Here is a 21,968-nt window from a genome sequence, read left to right as displayed (position 1 = left end):
GTGGATCGTCGGCTCAGTAGGATGTAGGACCACCGCGGACAGCGATGCATGAAGAAACACGTCTAGGCATAGAGTCAATAAGAGTGTGGATGGTGTCCTGAGGGATGGCTCTCCCTTTCTTTTCAACCATTTGTGACAATTCGTCTTCTAAACGAGGCAGGGGCAGAGTCTGCAAATGGCATCCAATCACATCCCACACATGTTCGATTGGTGACAAGTCAGGAGAATATGGTGGCCGGGGAAGCATCTGTATACCTTGCAGAGCATGTTGGCAGATGCGAGCACAGTGTGGTCGGGTGTTATCCTGCTGAAAAATTACATTAGGCAGCCCCTGAAGGTAGGGGATTGCCATTGGCCCCAGTACATTATCCAAGTATCATTGGGCCGTCATAATGCCCTGAATACGAACTAGAGGTGACCTGGAACCGTAGGCAATACGACCGAAAATATTATGCCATGTTGTCGCACGGTGGGGCGTTCCACAGTTACTGCCGGATTAGATCTCTCTCCACGTTGACGCCACATACGTATGCGGTGACTGTCACTGGATAAACAGAAGCATGACTCATCTGAGAACACAACGTTTTGCCATTCTGTCATCCACATCGCTCCAGTCTGGCACCATTCTAAACACTGGCATCTATGTTGTGGGGTTAATGACAGTTTTCTTAATGAACGCTGTGAGTGCAGGCCACATTCAACCAATTGATGGGAAATGGTTCTGGTCGACACGGGAACATCCAAGGTACATTGCACATGCTGCAGAATTGTGTTACAAGTGACTTGCGGGACTGCCACAGTTTGTCGGCAGATGTGTCGATCCACACGTGCTGACGTCACTCTGTCTGCACTGCACCCCCTTCTTCTTCCCACATTTCATTGTTCCAACCATGTTCGCCATAGCCGATGCACAGCGCTCGCATCCATGTGGATATCAGCTGTGATTTGACGTAAGGACTAACCCGCCCTTCTCAGTCTGATCACCATACCCCTCGTAAAATTGTCTATCTGCTGGAAGTGCCTTCACTGACGGTGGCCTGGCATTCTCTCCTATTACACGTATCCTCTGGGACAAAAACCAACTTTTTTTTATAATTCGTCTGCCAGAAATAACGACACAAATATTGCCCATTCTGCACATTCCTTCTTGTATATCTTACTTCACATGCATCAGAGAGCAGCGCATTTCACATCATTCGCATAACTCGGTAACGTGCGTCTACTCTAAAATTTGCATAATTTTTTAACACTCCTTCTTGGTGTTGCATTTTCAATGTTGAGCAGTATATGTATATCATTGTATGGCAATATATGAAAATCCTATATCTAGGCCTAGGCCCTATGCCAGTGGCATGAGATAAGTGAATGAGTGAAACGTTCAAGAACAGAATAATACATTCAAATTACATACCATTTTATTGTGATTATTGATTAAGGAAGTAACATTTTAGTCTGCCAGCTGATGAAGCTCTATGTGCCGACTGTGGCACGTGTGCCATAGGTTTGCCATCACTGTACTTAACTTAGCAGCTCACTCTAATTGCTGCTATTTTGGCGAAATTTGACCCTGAATTGGTTTAAAATTTGTTCTAGTCATCCCATTTGAAAAGTTCTTTAATCCAATAGGTGACGCACGCGCAGAAAGTTTGTAGCTTTGAGGTCTGGATTATAGATCATTCCAGATTATGGGTGCCCGAATTAACGACTTTTGACTGTATCAAGAATGTGTTCATCCACATTTATTGGTAAAGAAGCTGCCCCTTTTCCAGCTAAATTTAAGAGGTGACAGGTATACATCATAATTTGCAAATCTGAATTTTCCTTTCTTAAGATTCGTGCAACACCAGTCTTCAAGCCTACCATTACTAGTGCATTATCGGTACCAAGTGCTAATCAATTATCCAGAGGGACTGCATTTTCTTTTAAAGTTTTAATAATTAGCTGTGCTATATTAAAGCCTGTCGAATGCCCTTCTAAAGTGGGGACAGAAAGTAAACTGCACTCAATTTCTGAAGACTCTGGATTAAAAAAATAAACAACAATTGGATACAATTTTGAATCGGTATTATTGCTTCCATCCATAGAGAGGCAGAACGGAGCTGTTTTAATATAATCAATAATGTTTAATACAATGAAGATTTATTTTTTAAACCCATTTAATAATTGCCCCTGTTTTGATCCTTGCACTTGAATATTTCTTAGCGATTTCACTATCGAGAAACATTTTTCGAAATAAAGTTGCAGCGTGATCCGATGCATTCAGTGGCAGGTTGTGCTCCAGCAAAAAGGCAAAGAACAAACATTCTGCATTAATCACTTTTTGGTCTTTTGTTTCTGAAGAAAAATTTAATTTTTCGTTTTTTCAAAACAACTCATGTTGTCCTTGTGTTTTTGTGTACGCACATGTTTGAGAACATCCGCCTTTTCACCCTGCGAAATCGAAAAATCGCAACAACAGACAGTACACATTGCAAATTTATTAAATTTCCTTGAGGAAATAATGAAAGGAAAGTCAACTGTGTACAATTTTTGAAACATACACGAGTATTACACCTTTCTCGGAGACATAACAAAAGATGATAAATTCAAAAACTATTTCCCGAAGGCACGTGTACTCACAATACTCAGAACAAAATGAACGAAATAACTAAAGCACATCCAAATAACAGCCTTGAGCTTGCTTTATGCTCACTGGCTAATATATGCCAGATGACACGCAGTGGAGCTCAGTGCCCACTGGAGAACTGCAGAATGGCGTTTCTTGATACGTATGCTCTCACTCACAAAGCAGAAATTCTCATCTGATTTGCAAGGTTTTGTTTTAGGTATAATCTAGAGAAAATTTAATTGCTTTCAGATGTCTAAAATCACTTTTTTTGTTTTGTTCATGTAACATAGTATTAAGCCAAGTTCCATAAAAATCGTGAGAAATTTTAAAAGCGGTCGAAAATTGGAAGAGTTGTCAACTCTGCATAGAGAACCAGCTGGTAAAAATATATATAGTTAAATTTAACCATTTAGTTATATTTTATTTATATTTATAAGAGACAGAAAATTTATGTTCCATGTAGCTATTCGGGATATTGGTTCCAGAGAAACTGTTTCAGCTAGGAAACCTTCAATGGTAGGAATAGGAGAAGTTTGTTTCTCGCAAAAACTTCTGCTAGCCTCATGCTTTGTTACAATGTGATAATCCCATTACGCACACTATAGTCACAGAACAACACCTAAATAGAACTTGCAAAGCCTTGAAAAAAATACGGACACAGGAGAGAGCTGATAGTGGGAGAACAGACTTTCATCAACAGATGAACAAAAGACTCTATCACCCATAATTTAAGCTTAAATCGGTGAGCGGTAAGGGCCACTATGTTGACTACCCTGGTGTAGACAATGGATTTTCACTCAATCCTTTAAGGATTAAATTAAACTTAAAATATGCATATCAATAAGTGTTGAAGATGAGAAACTGCCAGATGCAAGAAAATTGTTCCTAAAATGTAAAGAATTTTGGTAAGCTGTCCATTTATTCAAAATATTACGGCTAAATTTTTTTACCGATAAGGTCTTCAAAGAGATTTTTTGACTTAAAACCTTCAGGTATATTTTTGCATAATGACAGTAAATAATATTTCATATCATCTACGGCAGAGGTTCTCAACCGGTGGTATGCAAAAGAAAAATAGGTGGTACACAAAGGAGCAAAGTATTTTTAACTATTAAATTCAAAAATTAAAATCCCAATATCCTGACTGAGTTTTTTCTCTAACACTCATAAATCTATCTGATAATAATGATTTATCTGATCTGTAAATTTATTTTATGAATTCTGAGCTTTGTTCATGAGTGGTGGTACTAAAGGTTTTCAGGTTTTTGTTTAGATGGTATACGTTAGTCAAAAGGTTGAGAACCACTGATGTACGCTATGAATGTTCAAGGATGTTCTGCACTTGTTTTAATATCCCAAAACAATTACATAAACTTTCAACAATGGACTCCTGGCAGCAAGCTGAAAAGAATTTAAAAAATTTTGTTAATGACCGGTATTTCTGTTTTAAATCTTTTAGCCTGATTAACTTCAGCCCAAAACTATAATATCAGCTTTTTTTTTATTCATTATTATTTCTGTATAAGACAAACAACAAAAACAACTTTTCTGTATTCTGTATAAGAGAGTGCGAGTAAACTATCTATCTTACATTTAATACAATTTAAAAGTCTGAAATTTGTGTAATCTTTGAATGACATTATTCAAAAGTCAACTGCATATGAAAGTGGAAGTTGTCTTACATTAGTCAGAAAATATATGAAAAATCTTTACCTCATGTGGATGCTTTCTGTAAAATTCTCGAATTTCTCTAAGGCGTGAATAAAATTCAGCAAATTCATTAGGTCCAGACAATGAAGCAATTTCATCTTTTCTTAAGCTAGAAGGGAACAAAACATATATAAATAAGTTTTTTTTTATCATTAAGAAAAAATTATGGTTAATAAAAATACACAATAAAAATTAAAATACAGAGGAGGACAATATAAAAGTCAAAATTTTTTATTACACTTAGGATCGTGTAATTTAAAATTACCAGTTTTACTGCAGAAATAGTAATATTCAATATATACAACCATTAAGTTCTTTGATAATAATTAAATATTTTAAGTAACACAAATTTTCATTTTACCTTAATATATGAGTGTGATATCATTCTACACTAAATAACACAGATAAAAACTGAGTGAAAAATGCTAAAAATTACCCATCTTTATCTTCATATAATTCTTTTAGCATATTAGTGCATTCCATATATCTCTGAAAAACAAATTTAAAGAAAATTACTTTATTATTCAAATACTTGACATCAAAAACACAATAAAATGTTTCTTAATGACATTTTACAATAAAAATTTTAGAATATTATAGCATTCATTAGTTCCAAACTTTAAGAGCAGAATAGACAGCTTTCCATTCAAGACTGTGACATGAAAGCTTTAACCTAATTTAATTCTAATAATAAGAAAGTGTGGTAATTTGATTATCTATACTCCAGCAGAAAAGTCGTCAACTAATTTTGTTGGCCAATTTAATGTGCAAAACACAACAATTATTTTTACAGTGGCATCTCACTAAAAATTCCATAAAAGGACACTGAATAAAGTTGAAAAAGCAAGATACATCGGCAATAAACAGGGTTCATAGCCACATTTTAGTTAAAAAAAATAAGCACCTATAAGCACTTTTCAAGCACATTTTAAGAAAAAAAATAAGCACCTGTCTAATTATATCATACACAACTGCATAACCTTAAAAATTAGACTTGTAATTTAAAATATGAGAAATGAAGTACTTATTAAGAGAGAATAAGCATTACCTCAACCATGGAAAATAATTATATATATATATATATATATATTTTTTAATTTTAAATAATAGTTCAATTTACAGAACTAGTTTACAATGAGAGAAAAAAAAAAAACTATGAAGAACTAAATATTACAAGATTTAATGATGAAATTTCAGTTCAAAATAGAGAAAATAAATAATAATAAGGCATATTTATTGTATTCGCTTGGAACCTAATAAATACAATTTATTTTTCCGCTCATATTGATATTTAAATAATTTAAATCTAAATTCTAAACATTTTCTAAATTTTCATTGTATATCAGTTTTCTCTTAACAGATATTGCAAGCAAAGTAATTTAAGTAAAAAAGAGGAACATTTCTGAAATCAGAAGACAGAAAATTTGCTTCATGCAGCCCTCTTTAAGCAGCTTAACTAACCCACATACTTGGAAATTACCGAATATTTGGACAATCGAGCGTAACTTGAAGAAGTGGATGTGGGGGGGGGGGGGTAGACTGTAGCCGCTCTTTAGATTTTTCCACTAAATAAATTCTTTTGACATTTCAATATGTGCATTGTATAAAATAAACCAACGGAACTAAAAAATATTCTGCTTAGCAAGCACAGTAAAACTCTTATAAGTGTTCATAAACAAATCTCGGACTGAACATCAAAATTAATTACCTCTGCAAAATATCGCAAACGTTATTGCGCAATACATGCGCCGTAATTCTTCCCTACGTGATATTACGCAATCGGAATTAACAACTGCCGGTATGCATATAAGCAAAATGTACACTGCTAGGACAACGGCTTGAATTTGGCCAATGACAGTCCAGATGAGGGTCCCATTAACTCCGCCCACATGAGTGACGTCATATTTCTGACGTTTGTTTACATTCTACTGTTCGGAGTTACGAAGTGCGTTTTTTGAATGTACATTTAGTTTTTCGGAATAAAAGTGTATATATATGCGTATATATCTGTATATAACGATTTAATGTTTGTTTCGGAATATTAAGGATTATTCTACTGTTCCAATACAAAATTAGGCCTAGTCAGATAGAAGTAACTGATAGCTGGAAGATACTACATGTAAAGTGTGATTTACAAATTATTCTGCATATTGATAATCAGAAACTTTTAAGTGATAATGACTTAAATCATCTACTATATAAAATGTACCTGCGGGAATTAAACAAAGTGAAGTTAATGTTAAGTTAGTGAATCCAAGTGCTATTTTGTGTCAGTAATTAATGCAGTAAATATTTTGAATCAAAATGCCACCAGTAACTATTGCAGTGAATTGACATATTGTGTGTCAAGAAATCCTTAAAATACATTTCATATATATCTATCTGAATATTTACAACATTAATTGTGCTTTGATTAAGAAATCAATATGCTTTACAGGATTCAATATGCTTTCTTAGAAATAAACTTCATTTCATTATTAGAACGTAAAGAGTATAAAAGATGAAAAAGTGTGTCCACTCTAATGAACATAATTTAGCTGTGAAACTACTGAAGTTAAATGATGAACATGTTATTTAATAAGAACTGAATATATTTAAGATATGCTACCAACTCTGATATTTCAAGACTGTTGGATATGCTTATCTATGAAGATTAAATCACTATTAACTGACAAATTATTGTTCTGGTAAAGCATATATCATGTTTGAAATCGTAGAAAGGAAGTTCATTGTTTTCCTGAAATGTAAAGAAAATAATACTGAATAACTGTAAGTGCTTAGTATAATAGACCTACTGAAATCTAATTTAGCTATAAAACTGCAAAGGCTAAATGATGCTCAACAAAATTTAGCAAGAACTGAATTTAGTAAGATATGTTACCAGTAATGATATTTCAAGACTATCGAAAATGCCTAACAATGAGGTATCATTACCTGTTCTAAGATGTAACGCTGAATTGAATAAGTATACTTTTATTTCCAGGAAACATATCTTCAAGTGAATTGCTTGAATTAATCAAATTCAATTTAAAAAAACCACTATTAACTGACATTATAGTTCTGATAAAGCATATATAATATTTGGGATTTTCATTGTTCAGTATGCATTCTTAGAAAGGAAGTTCATTGTTTTGTTGAAATGTTAAGAAAATAATAGTGAATAACTGTAAGTGCTTAGTTAATAGACCTACTGAAATCTAATTTAGTTATAAAACTGCAAATGCTAAATGATGCTGAACATAATTTAACAAGAACTGAATTTAGAAAGATATTTTACCAGTTATGCTATTTTAAGACTATCGAAAATGCCTAACAATGAGGTATTATTATGTGTTCTAAGGTGTAATGTTGAATTGAATCCAATAAGTATACTTTTATTTCCTGGAAACATACCTTCAAGTGAATTGTGTGAATGCGTGTTTATAGTTCTTTACATCTAGTTAAATACAGTGAAACTTACATAAGCCAAAACTGAATGGATTAAAAAAAATAACTTAAAGTTGTATTTCAAATTTTACATTTTGTCGTATTAAAGACTGATTACCTGGGTTTCCACTGATGGTTGGACTTGATAAAATATGTCTTGAACAGGCATTTTTTTTTTTTTTTTTTTTCTTTTGAGAAAAAGCATTTAATATTGATTTTCTTACATTAGTATGTATTTTTAACTGTGAAGTTTGTGCATTTAAAAATTGTAATGACATGCAGATTATTATATTTTCATTTATTTCCAATTTCATTAAAAGTATTTTTTTACAATTTACTGCCTGATTTTATACATTATATGTATAAGTAATAAATAATTATTGTAAATATGCTATGTAACTTATATTGTGATCTTTATATTGAAACAACTTATATATTATACATGTACGAGTCATGCATCAACTCATGGCAATTGAAATTGAATTGTTAGTAAGAAATTAATGATAATAAGATGCATTGATGTATCTAATAAGATGTATTATTGATGACAGTACATAAAATTAATCAAAACTGTAAGATATATGGTTAAAAGGTACTATTCTATTTTCGGAACCAGATTTTGTATGGATGGATGTATGTATTCATGTTACATGTGTGTATGCACACACACTTATACACACGTGCATAGGCCCACCAGTGGCAGAGTGGTAAAATCTTTGAACACTGAATTCGAATCCAGGCAAATTCTTTGGCTTCATGGGTGTTTTCGTGGTTTTCCCCATTTGTAAAGTGTATACCAGCCAGTTTCCTTTAGAAAGTCCTCCACAAAGGCATCCCTTCCCACAGGCAGATAGACCTAGTGTAATTTGCCATACTAAACTAAAATGAAACACAAACCACTCATGGTTACATACATTACATGTCCGAATCCTATCCCGAGAACAGAAAATTACCGGTTAAAATTGGGCTTTTAAAGATATGTGAAAAGAGTTTTGAATTAAAATCCAGACTATAATTTTATTATCTTGTAATAAATACATTGGACTTAAGATTGCACTGCAACTATTTAATATAAGTTCCACTAAGCTGTCAATAATGCTTTACATTAAGTACTGAAAATCAAGATCAGAAAGTTATGAATAGTATTATTGTTCACATAAGTGCTTCACATTTAGAAGTCCATTCTATTATCAATAATTTAATATCCATTCTTAATAAATAAGAACAATATGATACTAATTATTACATTTATTCATTTACAAGTTCTATGAATTGCAATAATTTCCTTTTCCAATATCTTCTTTTACAAAATACTTTCAGTCTATAATTCCTTTTTTAAATGTTAATTTTTCTTCATCATAAGTAAAATATATGCACACATTATTGATGAAAAATTATTTAATTAAAATGTTCAAAGTATATGTTACAAAAAACAAACATATTGACATCTATAATACATTTATTAAAACTTATTTATTTACTACACTGAAATAATCAAATTCTCAGATTAATAGATAGAGTTTGAAAAGCAGAGGTCTAAGAAAGCGTGTAACATTTATTTTACATAAGAATGACTGTATATATGTTACGGTGAAACACCGAAATCTGAAGAATGTCGACATTCACCGGTGAATGTCAACATTCACATAGTCGCTTGGTGTATGTCCGAAATATTTTCTAAATACATTTATTTCTGACTTACACTGGTAAATGTCGACATTCACCATGTGCCAATGGTGAATGTTGAACACATAAGAATATTATATTTTCTCGAAAAACCACACTTGAGACTTAAAATAAGAACATAAGAACTTAAAACACACAGTACATTCAAAATGAGAAAGGAAAATATTAGAAGTTAAAAACTTAATAAATTATGTGATTCCAATCTTATTTATTGCAACAACATAAACTATTATTACTCTTTGAATTGCACAAGAGGTCCTTGCTTTTACAACTGCATTTATTTGTGGAACACTTCCTTTTGCAATGACAGCATGTACATATACTCCTCTCCTCTTTCGACCTACACCAGAGCATATCTGTGATTGTCGACATACACTGGTGAGGATCCGAATGTACAAGAATGTAGTGCAATATTCGATCTTTCACCAACGCATTTGGTGAATGTTGACATTCTCATTTTTTAACATATACATAATGATAACAAGTTATCTTTTACTGAGACATTTCATGCTAACCTGTGTTTATTGCATTCGAGTTTTAAAATTAAGTATTTTTAATGATTTTTCTACTACTGTTTCAAAATTCTGATTTTTATGCCAGTCAGAAATGATTTTCTTCGAGTATACAGAATTAAATTATTTATTTCTGGATTAGTCATCGAGTAATTTAAAATATAATACTTAGTACTATTACAAAATTTAAGAACTACAACATACTATTACAAAATTTAAGAACTTAACATGCTGCTTTTTATCACATTAAAAAATTAAACAAAATGTAAACTTGTAATATTGAAAAATTTCTCTCTTAAGTAAAATTATTGCCACTACATAATTTCAGCACAAACTCAATATTACAGTATATAAAAGAATACAGTGTATTGCCTGTAAAATTAATAATACTTACAGATTAACACAACCACTTTAGCTCAACTTGGATTTAACACATGAATATGTAAAAATTATTCATTATGTGCAAGTTGATGGTTTTCACAACTTTTCTTAAATAGATACCCAAATTATTGATATCTATCATAAGTTGGCTTAAGATTATCAAATTATGAAAAGAAAACATACTTTAGAATTTGAAATATAATTTTAATTATTAAATAAGGAAATAAAGCACGTTCATCTCCAAATCTTTCTGTAAGCGGTTTGTTTTTCTTGAAAAAAAAAAATTAAATAATTTCAGACACTTGGCATCACACAAACTTCAGCAGCATCGGCTATCTACCAAATGCATTTCCTTTTTCTTTCTTTTAGAAATTTTGTATTCCTGTAGAGATTCCACTGTAGTTTTTTCCATTGTTGATAAATTCCAAAGAGCATATTTTAAAATTAAGGCAAAAAATATCACAATTTGTTCATAAAAAATGTTGAAACTTGAAATACAACATAAAGAATGTATACAAAAATGGCAACATTGTTCTATTAAAGGATTGTTATGAGCATGGTTGCTAGAGTTTGGCACATTTTAAAAATTTGACGAGTTCTACTGAGGTGGTTGCAAGTAAAAATTAATTGCATTGTAATATGTGCATTTTTACTGTTAAGAATATAAAATTTTTGCTTATAATAAATATCTGAATATGCTAATTATTTATTTGCCCTCTTATGTAATTTTGATAAATTAGACGCTATTTATTTTACATCAGTAATCTTCAGACTAATTTAAAATTTAGTTTCATTGTGAATTTCTTTTGTTCTCTGCTTTCTTATGTTTAAATTGATGTCATGTAAAGCAACATAAAAAATAAAACTATTAAAAAAATATATGAAAAGCAAACAAATGAACAGATATGAAAATTTATCAGTTCAGTTTCATAGATATTCTGTACAATAAAACCCTAAGTTAATTAATAGGTGAAACTAATGAAACGTACAACTTCACATACAAGATCTGTCAGAAAAATACATAGAAACTTTAATAGATGATATCTATATATTGGTTTCTAAGTTGAATTACCTTTATAATATGTAGTATGATATTTCCTTAACATGTGTACTCTCGCATATATGTAATACATGACAGTGAACGAAAATGGATTTGAAGGACGCTGAGGGATGTTGTGTAGTACAAGAAATCGGTTAGGCTAGAGGTCCTTCATCAAAAAATTATGGCAGAATGTGCAGCAGTCACCTCAGACACATCGACTAAACATTGTTCAAATAGCTGCTCAGTATTGTGCTATAACTCTAGCTGTTAATGGCTACCGCTGTGACTGAGCAATCTAAGTAACTGTACAGGTACATATTCATAAATATTTTTATTAAACCTAGCATAGCCTCTGATATGTATGATTTAATTATAATTAAGTTCAATACTAAAGCACAAGAATTTTCGGCTAATCTTTGGAATATGGTAACAGGTAGTTTGGCGACATTTTGCTAAGGCGATAAATGTTGCTAGCTAGGACTTTAACAGTGTACATGCATAAAGTCAAAAGTAATGCCATTTTTGTGCAATTCTGGGATGTTTTTTTAAGTGAAAATAGGTCGACGTGTACATGGATAACGTGTATGTGCAATGCTTAAAAACGCTGCAAGCAGTGGGTGATTCTGCACTTTCTCCCAATTTCGCACCTAATCTTCATCATGATTAAGCACTTTTGTTCCATAAAAGTTCTAGCATAAGCATAATTCGGCTAGCAGATTGTTTGAAAAAAATGTTGAGTTAAAAAAAAAAGGCAGGTTGCTGTAGCAGAGTTGGTCGCCAAATTTTCGACAAGTTACCATAATCCGAAGATTAACCAAATTTTCTTTTATTATTAAAGTGTGTGCATTTTTTTGATAGGCCGTTTATAAATATAGATTAATTTTAGTTTAATAGGACCGAGGGCCAGACTACCAGCACCTGAGTGGTAAAGGGATAATATGTAAGAACCTAAAACAGTATTAAAATTAATACACTGGATTTTTGTGGATGCCAATTGCCTCGTATTTAGCACACATTTCTAATTAGCATCTATGTTCCCCAAAGCCTTTTATCACTTGAGCAAAGGATCCTCTGTCAAACTTGTGACTATCATACATTTTTCTGTAAACTTTAATTTAAAACTGTGTAACTTCACGTTCCCTTAAGTCAAGGATGAATATTCCATAACATGTGAAGAAAACATATATTTATTTTCTCATATGTCGAACCTTTTTCAGTATTATACTCAAATATAAGACTTCATACTATATTTAAAGTTTATATATATCAATAAACCAGAGCCTGATCTTTACATTAAAAAAAAAAAAAAATCACATTCACAGGAAACTAAATTTGAGATTAACATTACATGCATGGTATTCAAATTTATATAATTTTAATTTCAGCTTCAACATTATTCATTTCCTAGATCAAATCCTAACATGGACTATTTAGACAGATATGTTATGTCCTACACTTAAAAAACACTTCCTTCCCTGAAAAAAAAGAGGCCCACCAGTGGTGAGTCGCTGAACACCGGTAGTTCGGTCTGAGGTTCGAATCCTGCGAATAGGCTGGCTGCACGTATGTTTTCGTGGTTGTCCCCATGTGTAAAGTGTATACAAGCCAGTTTTCCTTAGAAAGTCCTTCATGAAGGCATCCCTCTGCTTAGGCAGATAGCCCTCAAGGCATTGCCATAATCACATAAACCAAATCAAACCCTCCAAAAAAGTTAGGAGCAGATTATCATTTTAACACAGTAAACCATTTCTTTGTGATCACCTCTGAAACTGACTACTTCTCCTCAATATATAAACAAATTCTGGTACCAAACATCTTCTCATTAAGATGGCAAGCTCTACACAACTGCTGGTGGTCATCTTAGAGAGGGTTCACTGTATTTATGGAAGGTCAGAAATTTATTCAACTATTTCTAAAAATGTAAATTAATCAACAAAATCTGGTATTAAGTACTTTATTTCTGTAAGCATAATTAATAATAACTTCCGAGTTTGATTTAGTGTGTATCATGACAATTTATTACATTAATAAATGTCTTTCACTTATTTGATTACAGAAAGCATGCAAGGTCTATGTGAGAGGGATATCTTTGTGGAGGATTTTCTAAGGGGGTAAACTCTCATATCCATGTTACAATTGTGGAAAACCAGGTTAGTTCTCATGCAGCCAGCCTGTCCAACTGGAATCAAACTCAGATCGAACTATCAGCCTTCCAGTCACTTTATCGCTCAGCCTCAGTTAGGCTGTGTGTGGAGGGCCATGAAGGAGAATAATTACATGCACTGAAAACTGAATTCTAAACTAAATGTATAAAGAAAGCTATGGAAATTCACTTATCAACACTAGTTCTTATTAAATTAAAATACTGCATAAAATAAATTTATAAAGCTATTGAATGAAATTTTTCTGTTAACATATTTAAGACATGTATAAGAAGTAATATATTAATTATTTCTAATATTATTAAGTAATTTTCTTTTAAAGGAATTAAAAAATAAGAACAAACAAAAGCTTCTTTAGAGAAATTATTCTATTATTAAAAATCATATGCTACTGGAATTCACATCCCACTTTATCCAAAATTAAATATATGCATTCTTAAGTGATAAATCAAGTTGTGCAGAAATATTAAATATTAATACAATCATCTTAATTATTTAAAAAAACTTAATGCGAAAAATTAAGAGAAAAAAGCTTTCTAGATTATTTGCCAGAAATCTGACATTCTTAAAAATTAATACACGCACACTCACTCATAATTGATAGATATAATTCACATATAATTATATATTGAAAATATATGTGTATACACACGCAATATAGAGAGAAATTTTGTAAAGTTTGAGACATAAATTTATATTCCTTCTGGAAGTAAGAATATAATACTTTAAAGGAAAATTTAAAAAATAGTATCCCTAGAACAAATATACATTGCAGAGTAAAAATGTTTTTCATTCAAGGAACGCACTTCGTAGCGCCGAAGAGCATAATGTAAACAAACGTCAGAAATGTGACATCACTCATGTGGGCGGAGTTAATGGTGACCCTTATCTGGATTGTCATTGGCCAAACTCAAGCCGTTGTCCTAGCAGTGTACATTTTGCTTATATGCTGCCGGTATTGGGAGAATACAGAACTAAATAACTGGGGTGTTTTTCATTCTAACTTTCAACAGACGGCGTTAAATTTCCAAAATAGAATCATTCTTCGCTTGGGTTGGTAGACCGCAGAACATTTAGTCCTATTCAATCCAGATTGGAAAGTGACAAAAAAAAAAAAAAAAAAAAGTCCGTTGCTTGTTTTGCAGCGAACTGTAACAGTTTCAATATTCAAGATTTTGCGGAGAAAGGGGAGACCTCCCAAACTTCGTACTGTATAATGTATTGGCCAAAAAAATGAAATTATTTTGACTATTCGATTACTTTGCCTAATTTAAGGCATTCCGAATATTATTCCTTAGAAAGCTAATCTGTGTTAAAACACAACCATTTTTGGAAGTTTACTATACTTCAGCAGTTACTGCAACTATGTTATTATAAACATTCATACATATGCTCATAATATAAGCATAACGATCATAATAAATACGAATATGAACTGACCAAGCAGAACGAGAATGAAAATTTTTAAGATCTTGATAGAAATTCAAACGTGTGTAGTATTTGGGTGGGAGGAAAAGAATGCCGAATGTAGCTTAATTTTCTACTGCTTTCGCAATTCTTTGACCAATAGAACGACGGGCACCTGTCTGTACTCTTCTGTCTTAATGCAGAGAAAGGGGGGAAACGCTATTTCCGGGAGTATGACTCACCATCTGACATTCCATATTAGAAAGAAAAGTTGTTTATTTAGTTTCGGCTTTGGTACGGGGAAAAATAGCGTGTTCATTAAAAAAAAAAAAAAAACACTATAAGCAAAAAAATAAGCACTAAAAACAAAAAAATAAGGGCTTTAAAGAAAAAGTAAGCACCTATAACGACCTTTATATTTTATTTTCAAATATAAGGACTTATAAGCACTTATAAGGAAAGCTACGAACCCTGAATAAAACACTCACCTTTTTCGAGAAATCTTTCAATGTTTTTTGCACCATTGTTCTCCTCATATACACAGCAATCTGTTTTTATTTAAAAAAATATCAGAGAATTGCAAAACTTGGCACTGCACCCAACTTCAATAATGCATATCAGCCAACAATAAATAAATAGATGTTGTAAATGAAATATAGCTCTCTTCAAGCTATCTGGCTGTAATGAAAGTTTTCCGCCAAAAATTGTTCTTAATAAAGTTAGGGGGAAAACCCACGAAAGCAGTACCTTTAGTGTGGGTACGCCAATGTTTTGGTAGATATTTCGGCCCAGAAACTTGGTGGTCGATAGTTCAAAAACAGATCAATTTTATTTTGGTTATCTTGTGCAAAATAGAAGCTAGCACCAGCAAGATGTAGTTGCAGGTGTGAAAATAATAAAAGTTTGAAGGAACAATGTTGGGGCTGTACGGCAAATGTGGCAAAGGATCTTATTTGAGTCTGTCGGAGAATGCAGATGCATATGGTCTTCCATTATCTTGATGAAACATTAACCTTTTGTGCCACAATTCAGTTGGAGTTTTTCCTTGATAGCAGTGTCAACATGGACTAGCATCTTGTTGTACAGCTTACTGTAAAGGGTTTTACGTTTTCCTAAATACTATTTTTGGATAATACCATGGTAATCCCACCAGATAAAAAGCCCTTTTCGGCCTATGTTGTTGAAGTAAATCCACTTTTCATCACAAGTGATCATCCAGTCCAGAATTTTGTTCCTGCGTTGATATTTGAGCAGTTTAGGACAGGCCCGAACATGTCTGCCCTTATCTGCTCGAGTCAGGTCATGCGGCACCCAGTGCCTGAACTTGTATGCTGCGCAAAAAATAAAAAGGGAGGGTACAGTCCTATATCTCCCGTTCTACTGGGCCGATTGACGAAATTCAAATTGTGTTTTTCATGACTTGAAAGCGAGACTTAGGTTATGTATTAGATTTATACATAGCATTGTTCTAATATAGGTATTTAGACACAAAATCGGACTTTTTCTGAAATAACTGAAGAAATAAATAAGCCTAAATAGATTGTAATATCAATGAACATTTTTAATGACAGAAATTAACTTAAACATAGTTGCGTACAGCAGAGAAAAAAGGCGAAGAAGTAAGAATGGTATACATATACATACATACGTAATAAACAGTTACGTCATCATTCATCACCGCGCGGATAAACGCGAACGGCGCATGCATCAGGAGAAGCTCTCTTAAGCTAAACGTCGTATTATAATTTATGATACAACAATCCCCCTTTTGACGTTAGGCGGCTGAAAAAAAAAATAAACATTAATCATTTACAGTTATTCCAATTAATTTACAGCACTTAGAATGTTTCGAAGCAGTCAACGTTTTTGTCAGTACATCAGCAGGCATTTTCTCTGTTGGCACATATTTAACGTCTATTTCATTTCTTTCATAAATTTCACGAATGAAATGATGTCTAATATCTATGTGTTTAGTGCGTGAGTGATAAACAGCATTTTTCATAAGCTTCTGTGCACCTTGATTATCACAATATATAATGGTTGGATAATCAGCAGTAAAATTTAATTCTTTAAGAAAACGACGTAAATAAATTGCTTCTTTGGCACTTTCTGAAAGACTGATGTACTCTGCTTCAGTACTTGATAATGCAACAGTTTGTTGCTTTCGTGATTCCCATGTTATCGGATTTCCAGCTAGCTTGAATAGGTAACCTGTATACGATTTTCTAGTATTAACATCAGACGCCCAGTCGGCATCGGTATATCCAATAAGTGCTTTTCCAGTCTTTCGAAATTTTAAACAATATTTTTAGTTCCTTTTAAGTATCGAAGAACGCGCTTTGCAGCCAACCAGTGTAATTTTCCAGGATTGTTATTAAATTGGCTCAGGTGACTGACGGCATATGTAATATCCGGCCTAGTAAACACAGAAAGATACATAAGCGAACCAATTAGACGGCGATAAGGTACATTGTTCAATTCTTCCTTTTCAGTTTCAGAAGGACACATTTCTTTACTTAATTTTACACTAGGATCTAAAGGAGTTGCTACTGGTTTTGCATCTTGCATATTAAACCTTCGTAGAATATTATCAACATATTTCTGCTGAGATAAACTAATAGAATTATTATTTACATCTTGATTAAATTCTATTCCAAGACAATAATGAAGTTTGCCTAAATCTTTAACATGAAATTCTTTAGAAAGATAACCTTTAAGTTCAGCATATAAATCACAGCTATTTGTCGCTATTATTAAGCCATCAACATATCAAATTAGAATTAACTCACCTTGAGATGTTTTCATCCTGTATACACACTTATCTGATTGTAATGGCTGTAATCCAAAGTTTTTGAGTTTTTTTTTTTTTTTTTTTTTTTTTTTTTTGTCTAATTTTTCATACCACTGTCTTCCACTTTGTTTCAAACCATAAAGAGACTTTTGCAAAGCATAAACATAATCAGGATTATTTTGGTCTTCAAAACCTTTAGCTTGTTCCATGAAAATTTCTTCTTTTAAATCTCCATTAACATAAGCCATAACAAAATCTAGTTGATATAACATGAGGTCTTGTTCAACACTGTATGCAATCACAGTTCTTATAGAGCTTGCTCTGGTGACTGGAGCAAAGGTTTCATTAAGATCAATTCCAGGTTCCTGTGCAAATCCTCTAGCAACCAATCGAGCTTTTCTCTTTTGAACTGTTCCATCTGCATTATATTTCGTTCTAAAAACCCAGCGACATCCTATTACCTTTTTGTTGTGTGATCGCTTTACTAATTTCCATGCACCATTTTTAACAAGTGCTTCATACTCACTTTGCATAGCCTTATGCCATTCTTCAGCATAACTTCCATTTAATGCTTCTTCTAATGTCGGATTTGTATCTTCTTTAGCAATTTGTGCTTCTTCCTTTTCTATGTTTATATTGTGGTACTCCTTTTTTGGTCTTCCTGGCTTCCCAGTCTTGACTTTCTTTGGACGACCTGGCCCCCTTTTAGTCTGCATTTCAGGTAGTGCTTCGGAATCAGAATCTTCATTATCAGATGATTCAGCAGATGCTTCTGCCATATTTGAGGGGTCTTCTGTTATTTCATCAGCCGATATTTGATTTACATTCAGAGGTTTTTCCTTCTTTTTATCAGGAATATTTTCGAGAAATAAAACTTCTAAATCTTTATCATAATTAGTACAGTTTTCAAATTCATCAATGAATCTAACATCTCGGCTTATAACGATTTTTCTGGAATTTTTATTCCACAGCCTGTATGCTTTCGATTCATTTGAGTATCCTACAAATATATGTTCTTCTGATCGAGGATCGAATTTCCCTTTAGACCTTTTATTAAGTACAAAACATTTTTGTCTGAATACTTTGAAGTGAGATACAGTTGGCTTGATGCCAAAAAATAACTCATAAGGTGTTTTGTTTACTCCCAGGCTTCGATTTGGGCAACGATTACGAATATAAACAGCACAGTTCAAGGCTTCAGCCCAAAAGGATTGGGGAAGATTACTTTGTAGTAACAAACATCTGGCCATTTCAGTTAAAGTGCGGTTCATGCGTTCAGCTCTCGAATTCTGTTGAGGAGTCATTGGTGCAGAGAATTCTCATTTAATCCCGCATTCTTGAATACATTTATTAAATTCTTCTCCGCGATATTCAAGACCGTTATCAGTCCGAAGGATTTTTATTTTCTTTCCTAGACGATTTTCGACCGCAGCTTTGTATTTAATGAATGCATTTTTCACTTCATCTTTAGTTTTAAGAAAACTGACTTCGACATAACGCGATTTGTCGTCTATAAAAGTAACAAAATAACGCGTACCAGCATGGGATGGGACTCTCATAGGTCCACACAAATCTGAGTGAATCAAGTTCAGTAATTCATCACTTTGAAATTTTGATTCTTTTTGAAAAGGTTGCACAGTTTGTTTACCTCTGATACAGACTTTGCAGTCTTTTAGAGATTCAGTGTTATTAAAATTTAAATTTCTAACCATGTTATCAGACTTAAGTCTTTTCAAATCAGACTCATTTAAATGACCTAATTTTTGATGCCACTTTACAAAATCACTTACCTGTGCTATTGCAGCTGTTTCAGTGCTTGGATGTATATAACAAAGATCACCATGATGAATAGCCTGCACTAGTGTAGATCCATTTGGTTCTATTATTCTAGCATGTCGTTCTGTAAAAATCACTGAACGATTATTTGCAGTAGCTTTAGATGTTGACAGCAAATTACATTTTAATTCCGGAACACATAACACATTTTTGAGCGTAAGTTTAATTGTCTTATTTCCGTTAGGTACTGTTATAAGGACGGTTCCAATTCCTGTAATTTTTGCTGTTTTGTCAACTGCTAACTTTATGTCTGAATTCGTTCGAGGGTGAAATTCTGAAAATAACCTTTTGTCATTGCACATGTGAGATGTACAGCCACTATCTAAGCACCATGAGGAGGTCTTCTGATAAGCATTGTTTACTGCTAAACTAATCTGCTCTTCATAATTAGAAGCCATCATAGAACCTTGATTTCCCTTAATTGATTGCGCATATTTTCTATCAGCTATTTTCTTTCTGCATTCAGATGCCTTGTGCCCAATTTTCGAGCAGTAATTACACTTCAAATTTCGAAAATTTCTTTCAGCTGGAAAATTTTTGTTTGAATTTACCTTCCATTTTTCATTTTTCTTCTGTTCTTGATTTCTTCTTTTATAATCAGTATAGTATGCATTTTGTGAATCTTGAGACGTTTTCCCTTTTCTTGCTTCCCATTCTTCTAACATTTTGATTTTCAAAGATTCGGGACTAGGTAACTGATCTCGATTCGATGGCGCATCTAAAATTTTCAAAATTTTCTGGAATACTGTAGAGCAGAAGAATCGATAATAAATCATCAGCTATGTCAATTTCCATTTGTTTAAGCTTATCAACTATTTCGAAGAAATTATTCAAATGTTCAGACATCGTTTCGCTTTCCGCCATTTTTCTAAATAAAAGCTGTTTTAATAATGTAGCCTTCTTCACAGGTCCTTTCGATTCATATACGGCTTTGAGTTTATTCCACACAGCATTTGATGTCACACAATGCTTTATATGACACACTAGGATTAATAGCAAGAATTATATCTGCGCGAGCTTTTTGATCAGCTTGGAGCCATTTCTTTTCGTCTTCGGTTCCTTCAGCAGGTTTTAGCGCTTTACCGGTTACATAATCCCAATGGTCGTTTTTAATCAATACTGCTTCTATTTGTAATTTCCAACTGTCAAAATTATCTTTTCCGAGCTTTTCTATAGTAGTCAAATGCGACATAATGTAATACAGTCTCTCACAGCCAAAAAAACAAGATTGAGCGCTTTAAAAATAGGCTTAACTGAACGCTGATCAGTTCTTACCGTTGATTAGACGTAACAGTTCTTGCACTGAATTAGGCTTAAGAGTTCAATGCTCGAAAACTTCAAAATGTTCATTTTAAAATAAGTATTTTGCTAATTAGGCACAGTTGAAACGTTCCTGGACCCATAACCATTGAAGAAATAAATAAGCCTAAATAGATTGTAATATCAATGAACATTTTTAATGACAGAAATTAACTTAAACATAGTTGCGTACAGCAGAGAAAAAAGGTGAAGAAGTAAGAATGGTATACATATACATATATAAGTAATAAACAGTTACGTCATCATTCATCACCGCGCGGATAAACGCGAATGGCGCATGCGTCAGGAGAAGCTCTCTTAAGCTAAACGTCGTATTATAATTTATGATACATCAATAACATATCAACTTTTTTCCATATTTCAATTCTACAACTCAAATTACGCCAAACTACCAAGTTTTGTAAAAAACGCATGAGTAGTTTTTAAAAAATTAGCTATCAAAATTTTAGCTCCTCAATGCTAATTGAGTTTGGTATATATTTATTAATCTCTCTTTTTTTATTAAGCTTAGTCAGTTCTTATTTTCACATTTCGAAATTCAAGCTCTTTCCAAACAAAATTCACCCATTTTTTATGATTTAATTTTAAAATTTGTATTTTTTAATAATTTTTATAAATTTTTCAAAAACATTTTGAATTATAATCTTTCAAATTTTTACCATCATCTTAAAGTAGACGTATTTCTAAGCATACCTGCAAAAAATTACAATTTTTTATTCAAAATTTCCGAAGATATACATGAATATTGGCGCTTTGAAATTTGGCATATTTGTTGAAAGCGATAAAACATCAAATGTGTTTAAACACTTTCCTAAAATTATTTGGAAGTAGACTTTTTTTCGCTTATACACAATGTAAAAAGGTGGAACGAGGTACCCTTTTTTTCTGCTCTGGCATGATGGAAGGGAAAAGAAAATTTGTTGCCACATATTAAGAAGTTCGCCAAGTGAATTATTCTTGGCCAAACTGAAAAAAATTTCGCCAAGATAAATTTTTGAATTTCTCCATAAATTTCAGACAAAAATTTAATATCTAGGCATAATTTGAGTCGCAGGATCAAAATATGGAAAAAAATTGGTATGTTATT

General features: G+C 32.6%; 1 protein-coding gene across 2 annotated transcripts in view; it reads right to left on the bottom strand.

The window, feature by feature from the left end:
• noi (splicing factor 3a subunit 3 noi) overlaps window positions 1-21,968 on the bottom strand; it is an 88,298-nt gene that overhangs the window by 52,923 nt on the left and 13,407 nt on the right. For both annotated transcript variants that reach the window (XM_085823510.1, XM_085823511.1), the window contains 2 exons: window positions 4,755-4,807; window positions 4,322-4,427 (listed from right to left, as the gene is read on the bottom strand). In XM_085823510.1, the coding sequence (XP_085679636.1) occupies window positions 4,322-4,427; window positions 4,755-4,807 (159 nt within the window). The remainder of the gene's footprint in view (window positions 1-4,321; window positions 4,428-4,754; window positions 4,808-21,968) is intronic.

Source organism: Stegodyphus dumicola, chromosome 9 (genome assembly GCF_044657685.1).
Source record: "Stegodyphus dumicola isolate Sdum_Otavi_A_Nest chromosome 9, ASM4465768v1".
NCBI lineage: Eukaryota > Metazoa > Arthropoda > Arachnida > Araneae > Eresidae > Stegodyphus > Stegodyphus dumicola.
The sequence above is the reverse complement of the archived record's forward strand: the minus strand, read 5'-3'. Positions and strand labels throughout refer to the sequence as shown.